Source organism: Miscanthus floridulus, chromosome 14 (assembly GCF_019320115.1).
Source record: "Miscanthus floridulus cultivar M001 chromosome 14, ASM1932011v1, whole genome shotgun sequence".
Classification (NCBI taxonomy): domain Eukaryota; kingdom Viridiplantae; phylum Streptophyta; class Magnoliopsida; order Poales; family Poaceae; genus Miscanthus; species Miscanthus floridulus.
The window spans coordinates 83,944,934-83,963,308 of NC_089593.1; the positions used below are offsets into that span (position 1 = coordinate 83,944,934).

At 46.8% G+C, this 18,375-nt stretch overlaps 2 protein-coding genes across 2 annotated transcripts; both read left to right on the forward strand.

Moving 5' to 3' along the window:
* The first annotated feature begins 12,666 nt into the window (after positions 1 to 12,666).
* On the forward strand, positions 12,667 to 14,187 carry LOC136503891 (uncharacterized). The gene is made up of 2 exons (XM_066498818.1): positions 12,667 to 12,949; positions 13,072 to 14,187. The coding sequence occupies exon 2, from the start codon at positions 13,081 to 13,083 to the stop codon at positions 14,185 to 14,187; it is 1,107 nt and encodes a 368-aa protein (XP_066354915.1). The 5' UTR covers positions 12,667 to 12,949; positions 13,072 to 13,080.
* Positions 14,188 to 14,361: 174 nt separating this feature from the next.
* LOC136505832 (uncharacterized) lies at positions 14,362 to 16,758 on the forward strand. The gene is made up of 4 exons (XM_066500973.1): positions 14,362 to 14,690; positions 14,785 to 14,973; positions 15,043 to 15,172; positions 15,280 to 16,758. The coding sequence occupies exon 4, from the start codon at positions 15,352 to 15,354 to the stop codon at positions 16,690 to 16,692; it is 1,341 nt and encodes a 446-aa protein (XP_066357070.1). The 5' UTR covers positions 14,362 to 14,690; positions 14,785 to 14,973; positions 15,043 to 15,172; positions 15,280 to 15,351; the 3' UTR covers positions 16,693 to 16,758.
* Positions 16,759 to 18,375: the final 1,617 nt, after the last annotated feature.

The following is an 18,375-nucleotide window of genomic DNA, read 5'->3' on the forward strand; positions in this document are numbered from 1 at the left end:
TTCCTCTACAGTTTTCTGTAGAATGTTCTTAATTTGCTTATTAGAGGTTTCTACTTGCCCACTAGTTTGAGGATGGTAAGGCATGGCTATGCTCTGCTGGATTCCTTGGTCAGTCAAATAGCGTCTAAAGTTTTTCTCAATGAAATGAGGACCTCCATCGCTAATGATCATCCTAGGGACACCAAAACAGGGGAAGATAGTTTCTTGAAACATCTTTTTATCATGCTTAGCATCAGCTGCTTGGCATGGTATAGCTTCTACCCATTTTGAGACATAGTCAACGGGCACTAGAATGTATTCGGAATCATAAGACTTCTGGAAGGGTCCCATAAAGTCTATTCCCCAAACATCAAATAACTCTACTTGTAGGTTACTAGTGAGTGGCATAGCATCTCAGACATTTATGATTCCATGTTTTTGGCATCTAGTACAATGTCTAATAAAGTCTTTTGTGTCTTCATACATGGAAGGCCAAAAGAAACCGCTTTGCCAAATTTTTGCATGTGTTCTAAAAGCTCCATAATGGCCTCCATATTCAGCAGAGTGACATCTTTCTATGATTTTAGTGGTTTCTTCTAAAGGGACACACTTTCTAAGGAGTCTGTCTGAACAGACTCTATAGAGATATGGATCGTCCCACAAGTGGGTTCTACTTTGGTATAGCAACTTTTTCCTATTTTCACCCGGCGGGACATAGTTGGTAACTATGAAATTAACAATGTTTGCATACCAAGGATTTGTGTGTGTGACTTTTAGAAGAGTATCATCACACAAGAAATCATTTATGGGAAGGTTGTCATTATCATGGAATTGCAATCGTGAAAGGTGATCTACTACAAAATTTTCTACTCCCTTTTTATCTTTTATTTCTAAGTTGAATTCTTGGAATAACAAAATCCATCGGATCAAACAGGGTTTAGCATCTTTCTTAGCAAGGAGGTATTTCAAAGCGGCATGATTAGTATAAATAATTACCTTAGCCCCTACTAAGTAAGATCTAAATTTATCTATGGCAAAAACAATAGCCAAAAGCTCCTTTTCAGTGGTTGCATAATTAAGTTGTGGTCCTGTTAAAGTTTTACTAGCATAGGAAATTGTATAATGCTTCCTATCTTTAGTTTGACCCAGAACAGCACCAACAGCAAAATCACTAGCATCACATATTATTTCAAAAGGTAGGCTCCAGTCACAGGGTTGTATGACTAGGGCTGAGATTAAAGCCTTTTTCAATATGTGAAAGGAATTCAAGCATTCATCATCAAAATTGAAGGGAATATCCTTTGCTAGCAAACTAGTTAAAGGTCTAGAAATTTAAGAGAAGTCTTTTATGAACCTTCTATAAAAGCTAGCATGGCCTAAGAAGCTTCTAATTTCCTTAATATTAGTGAGAGGGGGAAGTTGCTCGATCACATTGATCTTTGCTTTATCCACTTCTATCCCATGCTTCGACACTCTATGGCCTAGAACTATCCCTTCTCTGACCATGAAGTGGCACTTCTCCCAATTTAGGACTAAGTGCTTTTCTTCACATCTCTATAGAATGTTGTCTAAATTTTCTTGGTAGTCATCAAATGTCTTGCCATAGACAGAGAAATCATCCATAAAGACTTCCATGATCTTTTCGATCATGTCAGAAAAGATGGACATCATGCATCATTGAAAAGATGTAGGAGCATTACATAGTCCAAAAGACATACACTTGTAGGAATAGGTTTCATATGGATAAGTAAATGTGGTTTGACTCTGATCTTCAGGATGGATGGGTATTTGGTGATAACCCGAATATCCCTCCAGGAAGTAGAAGAAAGAATGATTGGCTAATCTTTCTAGCATTTCGTCTATGGAAGGCAGCGGGAAATGGTCTTTCTTCATAGCTTTATTTAGCTTCCTATAATCTATACACATTCTCCAACCCGTGACAGTACGTTGAGGTATGAGTTCATTCTTATCATTTTGAACGATTATCATTCCACCTTTCTTAGGGACTACTTGCATAGGGCTTACCCATTCACTATAAGGAACTAGATAAATAATCCCTGCGTGCAAGAGATTTAAAACTTCTTTCTTGACAACTTCACGCATTGTGTTGTTAAGTCGTCTTTGAGGTTCCCTAGATGGGATTGAGTCAGGGTCTATAGGAATACGATGAGTGCAAAGAGTTGGGCTGATCCCGTCCAGATCTTGGAGCAAATAGCCAAAGACAGATCTATGTTTTTCTAACACTATGATGAGTCTATAGGTCTTAGCCTTGGATAGCTTATCACTAATGATCATAGGGGTCTCAGGATCATGTGGTTAAGGAAAGCATATTTAAGTCCAGAAGGGAGAGGTTTCAACTTGATTGGACATCGAGGTGGCCTCTCGGATTCATCTAAACAACAAGGTTCATTTGTTTCAGCTTCTTCTTGAGTAAAGAATTGAGCGTCCTCCTTGAAATCAGGCTGGGCTATTTCTTGTGAAACATCCATTATTGCTAGTTCTAAAGGGTCAGGATCGGGAGGTTGCTTGGCAATAGTGTTTATTGCCCGAGTGATAGGCACGAACGATGCGGGAGTTGCTCGACCTCGTGACAAGCCATGCCTTCAGCAAGGAGGCCGTCCATGCAATCTTTTGCAAGTACAAGGGTAAGGCTAATGCCAAATCTATGGATGAGGCTAAGGACCACAATCGGTGAGGAAAAGGTAAGAAGGATAGCTAGAGGAGCTGTGACAATGAGCTCATCGTGGCGATCGACAGGGTCCATAGGCAGAAAATTAGCAAGCTCAACCACGTCAATTCGATAAGATAGTCAAGATGCCATACCGCAGCCATGGCTATCCAGTCAAGCATGCCCTCGAGGAGTGCCACCTCATCAAACGCTACTTCAAGGGTGACTACAAGGCAAACCACGCGAACACACCGTCTGAATCCACCGGTAATGAGGAGAAAGGGGATCCATATCCTGACCCGAAAGGCTGCTTCATGATCTTTGGCGGATCGGTAGCGTACGAGTCCAAGCGTCGGCAAAAGCTCATGGCTAGGGAGGTCAATGCGGCTGGCCTAGGTGAAGCTGTCTCGGCTTTTCTAAAATGGTCAGAGACTGCGACCATTTTTTATAGAAAGGATAACCCAGACCACATTCCGCAACCAGGGTGCTTCCCCCTTGTCGTCGACCCGATCATCAGCAAGTCCTGCCTATCTCGCGTCCTCAAGGACGGTGGGAGTTGCCTCAACCTCCTCTACGCTAAGACTTGTCATAGTCGGTGATACGACCATCTGGTGCTCCGTTCCATGGAGTCATACCCGGGCTTCAGGCTGTTCTCCTCGAGCAGATCAACTTACCCGTAATGTTTGGAGGTCGAGCCAACTTCTACACGGAAACTCTCACCTTCAAAATAGTGGACTTCCCCATCGCCTACCATGCCATCCTGGGTTGACCATGCTATGCCAAGTTCATGGTTGTCCCCAACTACACCTACCTCAAGCTCAAGATGCCAGGTCCTCACGGGATCATCACCATAGGAGGCAACCTGTAGCAGGCCCACCTCTATGAACTTGAGAACTATGACATCGCGACGGCTGCATGCCAACCCTCGGAGCCTCAACTCACTTGGGCAGTGGTGACTGGCATCGCGCTAAAGTCAAGCCTTGTTTGCCAAGCCCTGGGGGCTAGGCCCAAATGCGACTTCCCTACATGGTAGGGGAGCACGCAGAGGTCGTGCTCAAGGACCTCGGCCATGACATGCGGTGAGACAGGCAATGACCTGGCACAAGGATGACGCGATTGATGAGCTCTAGAGGGCTCATGACATAGCACATTCCTCGATTTGATGAGCCGTGTGTTCCAAGCCTCGCCGTGCCAAGCACCGCGGATGTCAAAAGCCACGACCAGCGGAGCGAATGCCTAGCGTTTACACTAAAGATACTCTAAGACGCGAGTTTCCTCGGCTAAGATTTTGTACATAATCATCAATGAATCCTTCCCATGCCTAGAGATCGCTGTACACCTCGACAAGCACATGTCAAAGCGACACTCTGATGGCATGTTTGACCCCATGCGACCCGTGGCAATGGGCGCATAACAGTCAACACAGCACGCTCATAGGGGCTACATCACGATAAATTGTGAATCGATGCATGAACATGGGAAGTATGAGACCGAACCCCAAGTGCCAACTCTAGGTAAGGTCACACACCCAGGCACAAAGAAAAAGGGAAGGAAAGTTGTCATGATCTAAGGGAAAGAAGTTGACAAAACGCGCGCTGCCGCCAGATCTGTCCTACGACACTTTGGTCACAGAAACAGAGTTGCACTAAACTAGGCCCTACGGGTCGATCCCCAGGCAAGGTCATGCGACTACGGTATTCGAACGACCATATCATTGGTGAGCACATGAAAGAAAACAAAGTGCAAGACGTAAGCTAAGAAGTTTTCTTTATTGAAGGACCCTAGGTACAACCTAAGGCCCTTGGACGGTCCTCCACGTCTATGGATCCACAATGATGGCCGTGGTGGTGGCAAAGTCGCCGACAAGCTCTGCCCACTCCACCTTCCTAGCATGACCCGGGAACCCAGGCGCCACCTGATGGAAGTCCTGGCCGGTGCGAAGATGCAACGCGGTGAGGGTGACACCGGCTCCCTACCGAACTTAGGCTACCACCGCTCGTTCGTGGTCCTCCATCAGGAGAGTCTCCTAGAGGCGAGCCTCCTCCGTCTCATGAGGGGATGCCACCAATTGCTCCTCCAACACTGGCAGCAAGACGACAAGAAGGTCAGAGGCGACAAACGATTAACAAGACGACAAGATGAAGAGCATCCTTACCCACGATGCGGGACTAGGCGTCGGTGGGCGCCGCCTGTGCAGTGGGGATCTCCCTCTCTAAGGCCTCGAGGGCAACCTTGACAGCGTCAAGATAGCACTCTAGCCACCCAACCTTGCGGGTGGTGTCGGAGTAGCGCTGACGGGCCTCATCCGCCACGCGGGCGAGCTCATGGAACTCACGCCGATCATCTACAGAAGACGATGATGAGGACAACAAAATCAACCCCCTTGTGGGTGGGGTCACAACGCAAGTGGTGCCAGCGGCCCCACCGAACATGGCATGGAAGGCCGCCCTAGGAACGCACACGGTCAATATCGGTGAAGCGATTGGAGGGAAGGCGAAGGGATGGTTGCCCACGCAGTGGCACGAACCAAGTAAGCCTAGCACATTACCACTATTTATCATTCCAATTTACGTGCTCACATTCCATGGCCCATGACTGCTTGTGAGTGGGCACCATTATTCCATGACATGACTGGGGAGGCCCAACACTCCCTGAGATCATGCACAGAACAACCCACCGCAACCACGACCTCGCATCATGCTTAGGAAACCCACTCTTAGGCTAGTCCTTAGAAGGGCTCAAGGCCACAAATGGATAGGGGTAGGGTGAGATGGGCCCCTGCGGCTCTAATCGGTGGTGCGGAGCCATGAGACCATCTCTCTTTGTGTTCGAGTCATCTGCTTTGAAGTCACTCTAGTTGACCCCCTCTTGGGGGAGGCATCTTGCCCTCTTACCGCTACGGAGGCAGTTGCGGACCAACGGGTTTGAAGGCCGATGATTTATTGTACGTCTCTTGATGAGGCACAGCCGAACTCCACATCGATTGCGGAGGATATTGGGTCCCGCTCAAATTACCCATCGACCCCGATGAGGCGCACCACTCCGACCAAGTGGTTACGGTGGACATGCCTCTCCTCACGTGGTGCGAAACCAAAACCGCCTATAACATGGCAACATGACCTCTTGAGGTCAGCAAGGAGGCTAGGGGAAAAATGGAGTTGGGTCCCCGCGACCCCGTAAGGAGTCAGGGCCTAGCCTCGATCAACTCCACCCTGCATCCTAGGTCCAAGACCTAAGGCCAGTTCTGGAGGCTCATAAACCATTAGAGGTCCACGACCTCTCCGGGAGAGTTTGACGAAGCAGACGACTGAGGTGACGTAGCAGTGTCTTCCTTGTGAAGCGATGCATAGCCCAAAGCATGATCAAGGCTCGATCATGTGGAAGAAACAAAAGGTCTGAGACCTACAAGCCACCACGTGGTCACAAAAAACCTCACGACCATGCACAAAGAGGTTGGGGAGATAATTCCTCACATCATTAGGCCAAAACGGCCCTTTCGGCGCCTCTAAACAAAGGCACAACCCTGGCCTCAAGGCACAGGGGCTTGCTGCTACCACAAGGGAAGCCCAGAACTCAGGGGAAATCTCTCCTAGCTTGGCACCTTCAAATATAGGAGCAGACGTGCCGCCCGCAAGGTGTCAAGACCAGGTATCACCTCGAAGATGATACCACAAAAATGCCCAGAGGTGAACGCCGCGAATGAATTGGGCAACAAGAAACCCCCTCGCCGCACCTTTGGACCAAAGCACGCAGAAGAGGGTAGGGTCGATAATCTTAGAGACCACCACCATCGTGTTCCTAAAAACAAGAGGGAAACGATGAGACACCCACAGTTTTCTATAGAGGCTGATCGTGGCTAGTACGACTAGTGTTTCAGCGACCCAAAACCTAAAGGGTCTAGGAGCTGCTAAAACCACTAAGCCTAGAAAATGGTCTGAGCACTTCCCCAACCCTCTCCTGCTCGCAAATCTCCTTCTAGCACTAGCTACTAGAAAGGGTGACACTGGCTCCGGCCACCACAAGCAACCCTCAGCGGGATGGATAACGGGAACCACACGGTTCTCCTTAAGCTTTTCTGTCCCATTCCCTCACTCTCTCAGCATCTGGCCACTCAGGGAGGCAAGGGATAGTTTGTTATCATAGTCATAAGTGGTTCAAACAGAAGGAAGGCCCCTATTTATAGGCCCCAAGGCGGACTGAGCAGCCTAAGACCCCCATGCCACGTGATGAACCACGAGAAGCCACAGCCAATGTCAGATGCCCACGTGAGGTTGGGGAAATCGAGACCCTCACAAAGGCAGGGCTGGTACAGCGTCGACGAGACCATTCGGCCCTGCCTGGGTCATGAACCCTAATATGCAGCACACTGACATGGCAGGCCTCAGCAGTCGCATACCATGTCATCAGGGCGTCCTGATGGGGTGGAACGAAACAGCCACCTATCGCACTGAACGCACTAGCCCGCAAGGGGTCGAGCAACGAAGCTCGGATAGGCCACGACTATGAACTCGTACCCAACGTACATGTATCTCAGTGCTTTCATGACCACTTCATGATCACAAAAACGCTCAGGGGCTATGTCGGGGTTATGATCCCCAGGTGTCTCAAAGCATCGATTAGTTAGCAGGCCGAGCAGCCCATGATACACCAACTAGCGATGGCCCAAATGATCGAGGCCCAGCTAAGCCAAGCGAACTAGGCTAGGCAACAAGGATAGGTCAACCATGCCCCCTCCCTTTTGCCTCAGCCGCATGCCGCACAAGAGTTTACGACCTCTCCACCGTCCTGACCCCTGGGAGGAATGATGAGAGGTCGAGCCTAGCCAAGCATGCCTGCTCTGACAAGAGTGGACACACCGCACTGAGCCCGCAAGGACCAAGGGGACATTAGTCACCATGGCCCGATCAGACGCCATCCCTGCACCACGCAACATAGAGAACACCGCCCAGCGGTGATGACCAGTACGGCGACCCGCTGTCCAAAATTGGTCCGATAAGATATGCGTACGATCCTACCCACTATGGGATGGGATCCGTAATGGAGGCCTTGACTTAGAGGCCATCTAAGTCAATGGGAGCCACGACCCTAGATCCCGGGATCGTGACCACCAACTCAACAAGACTAACCAGGCGATCGACGATCTAGGGGCAGCTACGAACTCTGGTACGATGCTGCTAGGAGATAGGAGGCAATGACGAAGGCCATAATAGAGACCACGTCGCATAGGACAGCTGGTGAAACAACACTGTGCCTATAGTGCCACCACAGCCGGCACAGTAGCACCACGCCCACCTTACCGCGATGTGGGCACAAGACCATGACGACAACCACTCCTAGATGTACTCCACAAGATGGCGTACCTTGCAAGCCAAGTTAGCTAGCCCCCTCCCTCAGGCTCATGCCCCCTTGGTCAGGAGAACCTTCTTCTTTGTACATGCTCTGGCCTCAAACTCTATATAAGGGCAGCAAGGGCATCCTTCCAGGGGATTGGATTCTTTCTGAATCTCCACGTTCTTCACAACCACCAGACTCCTGATGCTTCCCTTTAGGCATTTCATCTCCTAGCTCTAGCTCTCCTACCTCTTCCACCATTCTTGCACCCCCATTGTAAGAACTTTAAAGCATTCAAGCGAGGAACACGCACTCGATCATCTCTGAAACTAGAAGTAGGGCTTCGGCCTGAACCAATATAAATCCTCATGTCTTTTGGATGCTACCATCGTCTTCCTCGAGCAATGCGACAATCATATAAATTTACTAATCTAGTTTACAAAACACCAACATGTGGTTTGGTATAGACAAGTCTGGGCCAGAGCACGCTAAGATCGAAAATCGGTCCCCGGCTGCACCTATGGTTTGCTTCTCGTTTTACTGGAAGTTGAGTATCTCTTGTCGTAGGGCAGGGATTCAAGATATAGGGAAGAATGCAAGACAAAAACTGTTCCTTAGTTCTTCCCAATCTCCATTTACCTTCCCTACGTTGTGGGCGTACCATTGTTTCGACCTCTCATTTAATGAGAAAGGGAACAGTTTCCACCAAAGTGTTTCTTGTGACATGCCTGCAATGGTCAGGCATGCAAAGAGCTGCTCAAACTCCCGCAAGTGTGTGTATGGGTTTTCATAATCTAGCCCTAAGAAGGCTTGTTCCCAAACCATGGCTATAAATCCAGGACAGAGTTCATAACTGGAAGCTGTGATTGGCTTCAAAGATTGTGGTGGTTCTACATACTCAACCTTGGGAGCAGAAAGGTTTTGGATAGTTTTGTGCTCTATTGGAAAAAAGAATAAAAGAAAAGAAAGATGAAACAAAAGGATACACATGCGAACTAGGTTCAAAGATAATTACGACAACCGTTCCGTAGGAATGGCGCTAGAAATGCTTGTTGGTGTTTCTTAGCGTAAGTAGAAGGAATCCGCATGCGCATGGATACACTGTTGTAGCACTTCACCCAGAAGTATTCAGGGTATCGTATTTTCTCAAAGAAACGGATGTGTAAGTCTCTTGACTAGCACACCTAACAAAAATAAGAAGAAGGGTAACTTGGGTAGTGAGGTTCTTCTAAGGATAGAGATCCTAAATGAAGATAACCTTGCCACTAAGTACTTGCTTCGGGCACTGGGTTGCACCTGGTCTGCCAAATGATGCCGGCCTGTAGCTCTACGTCGAACCCGAACGTGGGGGATTACAAGGGATGAACAGAGTTGTCACCACCTGCTGCCTACCCCTCAACCACGGAGAATGAGGTAAATGAAGGTAACTTCTAGCCTAGACACCACATCTACGGTATTAGTTACTACTCTAGCATTGGCCAGGAACTTCTGTCTTTATCAGGAGTCCTCTACAAGAGCACCCACCATGAGGACGGGCGACGAACTTGCAAGTAAATAATGAACAAGAATAGCTTGCTTAAGAAATCAATACCAAAGTAGAACATGAACTTCTTACTTCAAGTAGTAAGATCGTAGAGGTACAAGTGGAGGAGCCGCTAGCTCCGGCACTCCTTCCGCTAAGTGTAGCGAGTACACTAGTGGAGGTAGCTGACAACCCTGATACTTCTCCAACTCTTCTTTCTCTCACTCCCTATATTATTCTAGCTAAAAGCTAATGATGAGTGGAGCCCTTCTACTTCTCTTCTTGTGTATTGGATGAATGCTTAGTGAAGGAGCTTCCCCCTTGCTATTATAGGCATCCTACATCGGTTCACATGGGGATTTTTCCTAGAATACCAGCATACACCGCCTCTGCATGGCTCCCGAACATTGCCTTACGAAGGAGTGGACGAGCGGCGCCAGGTGGGGCGTGGGTGCACCCTGACCGGCTCCAATTGCCACCGCCTTCGTACGGTGGGCTGCTAACTGGGCCTGGAGCGTGTTCCCATTGTGCTTTCAGTCTAGTTGTGCCAGCTACGTGGATGTTCATTCCTTTTCTCTTTGTTTGCTTGGGCTGAATTGTGTGGATGTTGTACTTTGAGCTCATTTTGATGTATTTTCATACTTGTCACCTGCAAAGAAATACTTTACCAAAACTTGTAGAAATGATCAGTTGAAAGTCCTATTTATTGTTTTGTTGTTTGCTTTTGATGAATTTTATAAAAGTGTTGGCGGTATAAAATATAAGTTAAGAACCGCCAACACATGCCGTAGACAAGACAGGACCGCCAGAAGGTGACGACAGATACGATAACCACAGTCCAAATACGGCCCGATGGGACAGACATACGGCTCCACCCACTATGGGATGGAGCTCACGACAGCAGCCTTGACTTTCAAGGCTGTCTGAGCCAACGGAGGCCACGACCCCGGAGCGTGGGATCGTGGCCATCGGCTCCACGACCAGCAAGCATATCTCCTGATATCTCGACATCTCTAGATCATCAAGCCCATAGCTCATCTTTCTCCTACCTCTTTCACCCTTCTTGCACACCTCATTGTAGGAACTTCAGAGCATTCAATCGAGGAACACGCACTCGATCTTCTCTGAGACTGGACATAGGGTTCCGTTCTGAACCAGTATAATTCATTATGTCTTTTGATGCTACCATCGTCTTCCTAGAGCAGCGCGACAATCATATAAATTTACTGGTCGGTCGACAAAACAGCAACAATTTGTATTTGTGGTTCTGCCACTTTTCACCCTAGTGGAAGGGTGTCTTGCTGTTGTAGTTGTTTTTTTCTTTCCTCCCAACAATTGTAAAATATAAAACGAGCCATTTTGGGGGCTATATCAATACATATTCAGTGGGGAGTAGTCCCCCCGATGACATTTAAAAAAATACCGATCCTTCCATTTTAAAAAGGATGGAGCATGTGGACTGAAATGTGTTGGCCTTCCTCCCACTCATGGATATTTTTTTTCTAAACAAGGCACACCGTGTTCAGGAGTGTAACCACTAAAAAGGATGGAGCATGTGGACTGAAATGTGTTGGCCTTCCTGGCCCTGTTCGTTTTTTTATAATCCGTTTTTTTAACTTGTTTTTTTAGTCAGAACAGTATTTTCTTCTCACAACAAATCAGCCGAAGTAGTATTTTGACTTGTTTTTCAACGAAGCGAACAGGACCTAAGTGTGTCCCGAAACATTTCCGAGTCTGTCTAGCCAGCATTCGAGTGTTTCGCCTGCTGTGAGCACTCAAATTTTCTTCATCTCTGGCGCGGTCGCGGGAGTGAGGCAGACGCGCGCGAGAGCGAGTGTTCCAACACTCAGGCTGTTGGGTAGCCTTTCTCGTTTATTTTGAAGTTGCCCAAAACGGTGTCTAAGGCTCTGTTTGGTTCCTACAGTCGCTTCTAAAATTTCTGTCACATCGAATGTTTGACACATGCATGGAGTATTAAATATAGACTAATTATAAAACTAATTGCACAACTTGCGGCTAATTTATGAGACGAATCTTTTAAGCCTAATTAGTTCATGATTTGATAGCGTGGTGCTAAAGTAAACATATGCTAATGACATATTAATTAGGCTTAAAAAATCGTCTCGCAAATTAGTCTCCATCTATATAATTGGTTTTATAATTAATCTATATTTAATGATCTTTATTAATATCTAAACCTCCGATATGACATGAATTTTAGGAACGCGGTAAGACCAAACACCCCTAGATCCAGTCCACGCCAACTCGCTGTTCCTGGCCCCATACCTTGAGAGGGTGTTTAGTCGGGTGAATTTTGGATTTTGGGCTACTGTAGCACTTTCGTTTTTATTTGGCAATTAGTGTTCAATCATGGTCTAATTAGGCTCAAAACGTTCGTCTCGCGATTTCCAACCAAACTGTGCAATTAGTTTTTATTTTCGTCTATATTTAATGCTCCATGTACGTATCGCAAGATTCGATGTGATGGGTACCGTAGCACTTTTTTGAAATTTAAACACGGGCTGAATTGAATGTCCTCGCAAACAAACCAAGTCAAGTTCAAACATGGGTTGCAATGTAGAAGCGGGCCCACATGTCTGCAGTCAGATGGCGGGAACGACACCTAACCCCTCCGGTCAGCCAACAGACACCACGGTCTTCTCCCAAATCAAACGGACCCCACCCGCGTGCTCGTCTCCCGCCATGTTTGACCTCCTCCAACCACCAATCTCTGACCACGGATGGATCGCCTTCCACACCCATACCACGCCATTAAAGAAAGAACAGGGCTGCTGCCTGCGGCCCACCGCTGTTTCTCTTTCTTGACCCGATCGCCTCCTTCCTACCCCCGGTGTCGACGGTAGCGGCAGGCCCATTTTTACTCCTCTCGATCGAGCTCCCGCTGCCTGCACTGCACTGCAACTCTGCAAGGCAGGATATATATATGTTGGCGAGACCTGTCCTGCCAGGAACCAGCCGCGAAGAAGATACCGCTAGGTACCTACCTACCTTGCTCTGGTTTCATTCTGGAGTTGTTGGTACTCCGGTGAGCTCTGCCAGGGCCGTCCCTGCTCATGTGCAGCATGAGCGACCGCGCAGGGCCTCCAAATCTCGTAGGCCTCTAAATATAGAGTACTTAAATAGATCAGCACAGCTGAAGCTTCGGCTTTTGGCCCATTAGTTAGCAAGCCTATTACGGCAGCTTGCACAGCAATAGTTTGGCCCAATAAAAAATGATTTGTTGGCCGGCCGCTGGACAGTGGGCATCATTTTGTTTTGCTAATCCCAATTCGTAGCAGTTAGGTCTCGGTCTCCTCGTCCCCTACCGCCGCCATCGCCCTGATGCCGTATCGGCTGCCGGCCGCGTATCACGAGTGATCGACATCGAGCGTGAGGAACTGACGGCAACCTGAACCTGCAGCGACTAGCGAGGCACTGAGGCCCTGAAGGTAATATTAATCGTTTATTTTTTTCAATTCATTCAGACTGTAATGAGTAGTAGTGGGTCGATCTCTCTAAATTTTGTTCTTTTGATCTTTTCATTTGACACCTACTGGAATTGTGTTCAAAGATTGAAGCCATGTCTTCTGCAAATTGTTCTAGAAAATTTGAATCAGGTTGGCAAAAGCGTAAGAAAAAACAAAGAATAGAGAAATTAGTCCAGTCTCAGGAAGGAGCTATGGATAGGTTCATTACAAAACAGTCACAAGTGTCATCTGATAATCCGACACCTGACCAAGGCCAAGCAATTGACAATAATGTTGACAATAATCCTATAGATCCTCCAGAAAATAATGTGGAAGTTGAGGAAGCTCTCCCTGACAACACAAATACTCAGATAGGAGGCAATAACATTGAAGACTTGAATCCTTCTTCAAATGCTGGTGACTCTTTTCAGCCTGATATATTTGATCCAAGATATTGGGATTCACTTGATAGTAAACAAGTTGATATTTTAGCACAAAAGGGCCCTAAAAGAGATCTATCAATTCAGAAGGGGCCTAAGGACCGGTTTTCTAGAAGATTTTCTTCACTATTCTATAATAGAATTCTATCAAATGGAGAAAGCTGTGACAGGGATTGGCTTGTTTATTCTAGGAAACTCAATAGAGTATTTTGCTTCAGCTGTAAATTATTTACAAAGGGGCATCGAAAAGGTCAGTTGGCAAATGAGGGTTATAATGACTGGGCACATCTTGGGAAGAGGCTTAAAGAACATGAGACAGGTGCAGATCATGTTTTGAGCATGACAGCTTGGTATGAGTTGTGTAATAGATTGCAAACTGACCAAACTACTGATAAAGCTGCTCAACGACAACTTGAGAAAGAAAAGGACCATTGGAGGAAAGTTTTGTTTAGAATTGTTGGCATAGTAAAATTTCTTGCCAAGCACCATCTTGCATTTCGTGGAAGCAACAGCAAACTATATGATGATAGCAATGGGAATTTCTTGGGCTTAGTAGAGATGTTAGCTGAATTTGATCCAGTTATTCAAGAGCATGTCCGCCGTATTACAAATGAAGAAACTCATATTCATTATCTCGGTCCTAGGATTCAGAATGAGTTGATACACTTGCTTGCTTCTGCTATTAAGTTTGAAATTATTAAGAAAATAAAAAGTGCAAAGTATTTCTCTGTCATACTTGATTGTACCCCTGATGCAAGTCACAAGAACAAATGTCTTTAATTATAAGATATGTGGACTCATCATCAGGTCATGTTCGCATTGAAGAATCCTTTCTAGGATTTTTAGATGTAAATGACACGACTGGACAAGCGCTTTTTGATGTGCTAGAGAATGAGCTAAAGATTCTTGATCTTGACATAGATGATGTGAGAGGACAAGGCTATGATAATGGGTCAAATATGAAAGGAAAACATCAAGTTGTACGAAGGAAATTTTTGGATGTAAATCCTATAGCTTTCTATTCTGCTTGTGGTTGTCATAGCTTTAATTTAACACTTTGTGATATGACTACTAAGACTTGTGGCAAAGCTAAAGACTTTTTTGGAATCATCCAACATATCTACGCAACGTTTTCTAACTCTACTAAAAAATGGCAGATTCTAAAAGATAACATAACTGGATTGACTCTCAAGTCAGTTTCAGCTACACGATGAGAGAGTCGCATTGACCGTGTTAAAGCTATCAGATTTCAATATGCAGACATTCGGAAGGCTCTACTTCAGGTACCCAACATTTTCATATTGGAACTGAATCAATGGTGTAATTTTGTTGGTTATCTCATATATTAAAAATGTTTTCTTTCTTTTAATTTTATAGGAATCTGATACTGATAATGATCCGGCAAAGAGCAGTGAGGCTAAAGGTCTGGCAAATAATGAACTTGGACAGTATGAATTTATAGTGGCGAAATGTTGGAGAAGATTGATTATGAGCATATCATTGAAGACTTTATTTCAAAGAACACTACAAGAATGATGCTATTCAAGTAAAGATTATACAACATAGGTACCATTCTTGATATATTTTATTGCAATGTACTACATACTACATTATATCATACATTTAGCTTTCTAGGCTAGTAGGCCACATTTTTTAGTTTGGTACAGAGCCTTGAATTTTCCCGGGACGGCCCTGGCTCTGCTTGGCAGTCATGCTCATGCTTGGCGCGCGGCGAGTGAAGTGAATCGGCGCAGTTCCGGTGCCGGTGAGTTCTTCGTGTCACCCTGCCACCCTGCTCTGCTTCTTAATTTCTAGTCAGATGATAGACAAGCTTCAAACCTGATCAACCCATTGTCTTCCAATCCCCTGCAGATTTACGCTCCTTGTTCTTGACGGAATCAAGCCAAGAATCCAAGATCTCGATCGACCTGGTCCAGACCAGAAATGGAGGTACAGATGGCCGCACAAGGCCCCAAATCAAAGGGACGCGGCAGCGCGCCGTCTGACTCTCACCACGGCTGCGGCGCCATCGCGAAGCCCATCCCCGGCTACCTCAGGCCGTCGGCCGGCTCCTGCCACCACGTCTGCAAGTACGGCGGCACGCACACGTTCGAGGATCACAAGGAGGCGCACAGGCCCCAGCCGAGGCCGCCTCGGAAGCAGCCGCCGGCTCCGGCTCCGGCTCCGGCTCCAGAGAGCCACAACCACAGCAGGGTGCTCGTCAAGGTGCGGTCGGTGTTCCGGAGGCTTGTCGGGGACTCCACCACAGCTACTCAGAAACCTTCCAAGGCGGCCGCTGGCAAGGCCAAGGCCGCCAAGGGGGCCGAGAGCGTGGAGTGGAAGGACATTGTGGCCTATGATACGGTGGTTCCACCTCATGGATCATCCCCGCAGCCTGATAAATCCTCAGCTCAGGTCACCGGCTCCGGCGGCGACGCCAAGAAGAAGGATGTGATGAAGAAGGGGAAGAAGTCGTACGGCAAGGCCAAGGTCCACGAACAAGTGGAAGGCGTAGAAGGTCGTCAGAATGAGCCATTGGGCACCAACACCAACACTGACTCTAAGAGTGCAAGACCTCCAAAGGCCAAGAACAAACCTGCGGCGTTGCTCGTCGAAAACATGGGTATTGATCAAGAGACGCTTCAAGGGTACCAAATTCTGTCCCCTTCTCTAGCACAAAGTCGCGCAAACCTTTTGCGTGACCTTGAAAAGGAGATGATGGCTGAAGAACCTGCCAATGTGAAGCAAGAAAGCACACCGTTAACATACTCTCTGGATCCAGAAGAGTACGCTGCCGCTACAGAATCAAGCAGGCCCATCCCGGCCCACCGGAGGGTGCAGAGCATGAGCATGAGCATCAGCAGCAGGTCCGTGCGGTACCCGTTCGCGCGGCAGGCGAGCAAGAACTCAGGCACCGCCTTCAAGTTGCGGTCCAGGAGCACCAGGGCGCCAGCAGGCCTGCCACCGAAGGAGGAGAAGCCGGCGAGGCTGAGGTCCAGGAGAGGCGAGGATCCTTCTTCGGCCACCGCTGGAAGAGGCATCCATCTCAGGATCCGGAGCCTCCGGAGGCGCGGCGTCGGTGGCTCCGGTGGCGCGGACACCAGCGGCTTCATCGTGCCGGCGGTGGCGCTCAGGCATCAGAAGACGCTGGAGAAGAAGAAGAGCCAGAGGCTGTACAACAGCCACATCGAGGAGACGGCCACCAGGCTCGTCAAGACGAGGAAGAGCAGGGTGAAGGCCCTGGTTGGGGCCTTTGAGTCCGTCATCTCCAACATTGCAAAGTAGGTGTAGGAGAGCAGGCGGATGTATTGTTCATGTTATAAACAGTTTGTCTCGCAATTTTTGGTTGCTCTCGAATGAGTGCTTGGCTGATTTAGCCCGGATGGAAATGTTTGTCTTGGTATTTTCTTTTTTAAATGAACACATCTTGGTAATTCCAAGGCGTCAATCTCTCCTTGTCCAATCACTCGCTGTTGCTACTAACACTACTACAGATCTGAACATCACTGTTGACTTGATCACTGCTGGATTGGGTGAACAGGCAGTGATGTATTTTCACTGCTGGTTCAGAGCTTGAAAATCATAAAATAATTGGGGCTGGGCCAAAACCTACAGTGAAAGTCCACGTCACTGCCGGTTTGTGGCTTGCACCGGTAGTGGCTTGACGTCTACTTATCACTCTAGAACCGGCAGTGATGTTGGGCTATCACTGTCCGACGGTGATAACATCATAGAACAAAAAGCCGGTGCCGTCCTCTCCTTCCTCCTTTTTTTCACCCCGAGCACAGAGGCGCGTATTTGGGCCACTCCCTCTATTGTTGCGGCTGCTATTCACTACGAAGCTAGCTCTTGGATTTGGAAGAATGACTTGATCTTCTTGCTTTAAGGTTTGTTGCTTAATTAGCGTTGTTTTGATGGCTATATTACTTGATTCTCATTCTAGTTCTTTCATCATTCTAGAGAGCACTTTTCAATTGGACTTTGTGCGAGGCTTGCAAGCAAATTATGGTGAATCCATCGTCCAAAAAGTTGGTGTCTTCGAACACATTTAAATTCTAAGCTAATTATATGGTGGTCAAGATCATTGTTAGTATGTGATGCTATAATTAGTTCTTGATAGGAGTAGAGTAGATTCTTTTAGAATTTTGGTGAGCAAATTAATCCATGTGCCACCTACCAACATATTATTTGGAACTACACTGTTGTTCATGATCATATCTCCAATTTAAGTGTTTTTTAATTAGTGTCTCTATTTTTATGTAGCATGGAGCAGAATAATTATTATTTATTATTGTGAAATAATTATTTTTTAATGGTGCTACTATTTTCAATTTATATGGCCGAGGCTAGCAATTTTAATATTCCAATAATTAGTGTACAATAATGTTTTTCAAAAATAGGGTGACTAAATTAAATAAGTGTAGAATAAATTATTGTTTCGAGCAACAATTGTTGTTCATGAAGCTCCACTTGTTATTAATTTCTCTGTAATTACTGTCTTAATTTTTTGTTGTGCAGAGATGGATCGAGGGTGGATGTATGGTTTCCGAACGGACAATCGGTACATGGTTGGCGTTGGAAAGTTTCTCACCGATGCCAAAGCCCATGCTGGAAATGGGAATCATATCTTCTACCAATGTAAAGATTGCATGAATCAAAGAAAATGGGCTTAAATTGAGTCTGTACGAATGCACTTGATTACCATGGGTTCATGCCAAACTATACAATATGGACTATGTATGGCGAGGTTGGTGTGAATGTTCCGTAGGAAAACGATGATGATGTGGCCATGCCTGATGTGGTCATGCCTGACGTAGCCATCCACGACGCTGACAAGAAACCCGATGTCAACACGGAATCTATGGCCACAGTTAATGATGGGTTTAGGAACACGCTAGCTGATGACACAAAGGATAACGTTGGCATTTCTCAGCTGTTACGTAATGTAGAGACCGGATGTCTTAGTGA

What these genes read in the sequence shown, in the direction of transcription:
- LOC136503891 (XM_066498818.1), top strand. Translation starts at nt 13,081, where the DNA reads ATGTCTTCTGCAAATTGTTCTAGAAAATTTGAATCAGGTTGGCAAAAG.
- LOC136505832 (XM_066500973.1), top strand. Translation starts at nt 15,352, where the DNA reads ATGGAGGTACAGATGGCCGCACAAGGCCCCAAATCAAAGGGACGCGGC.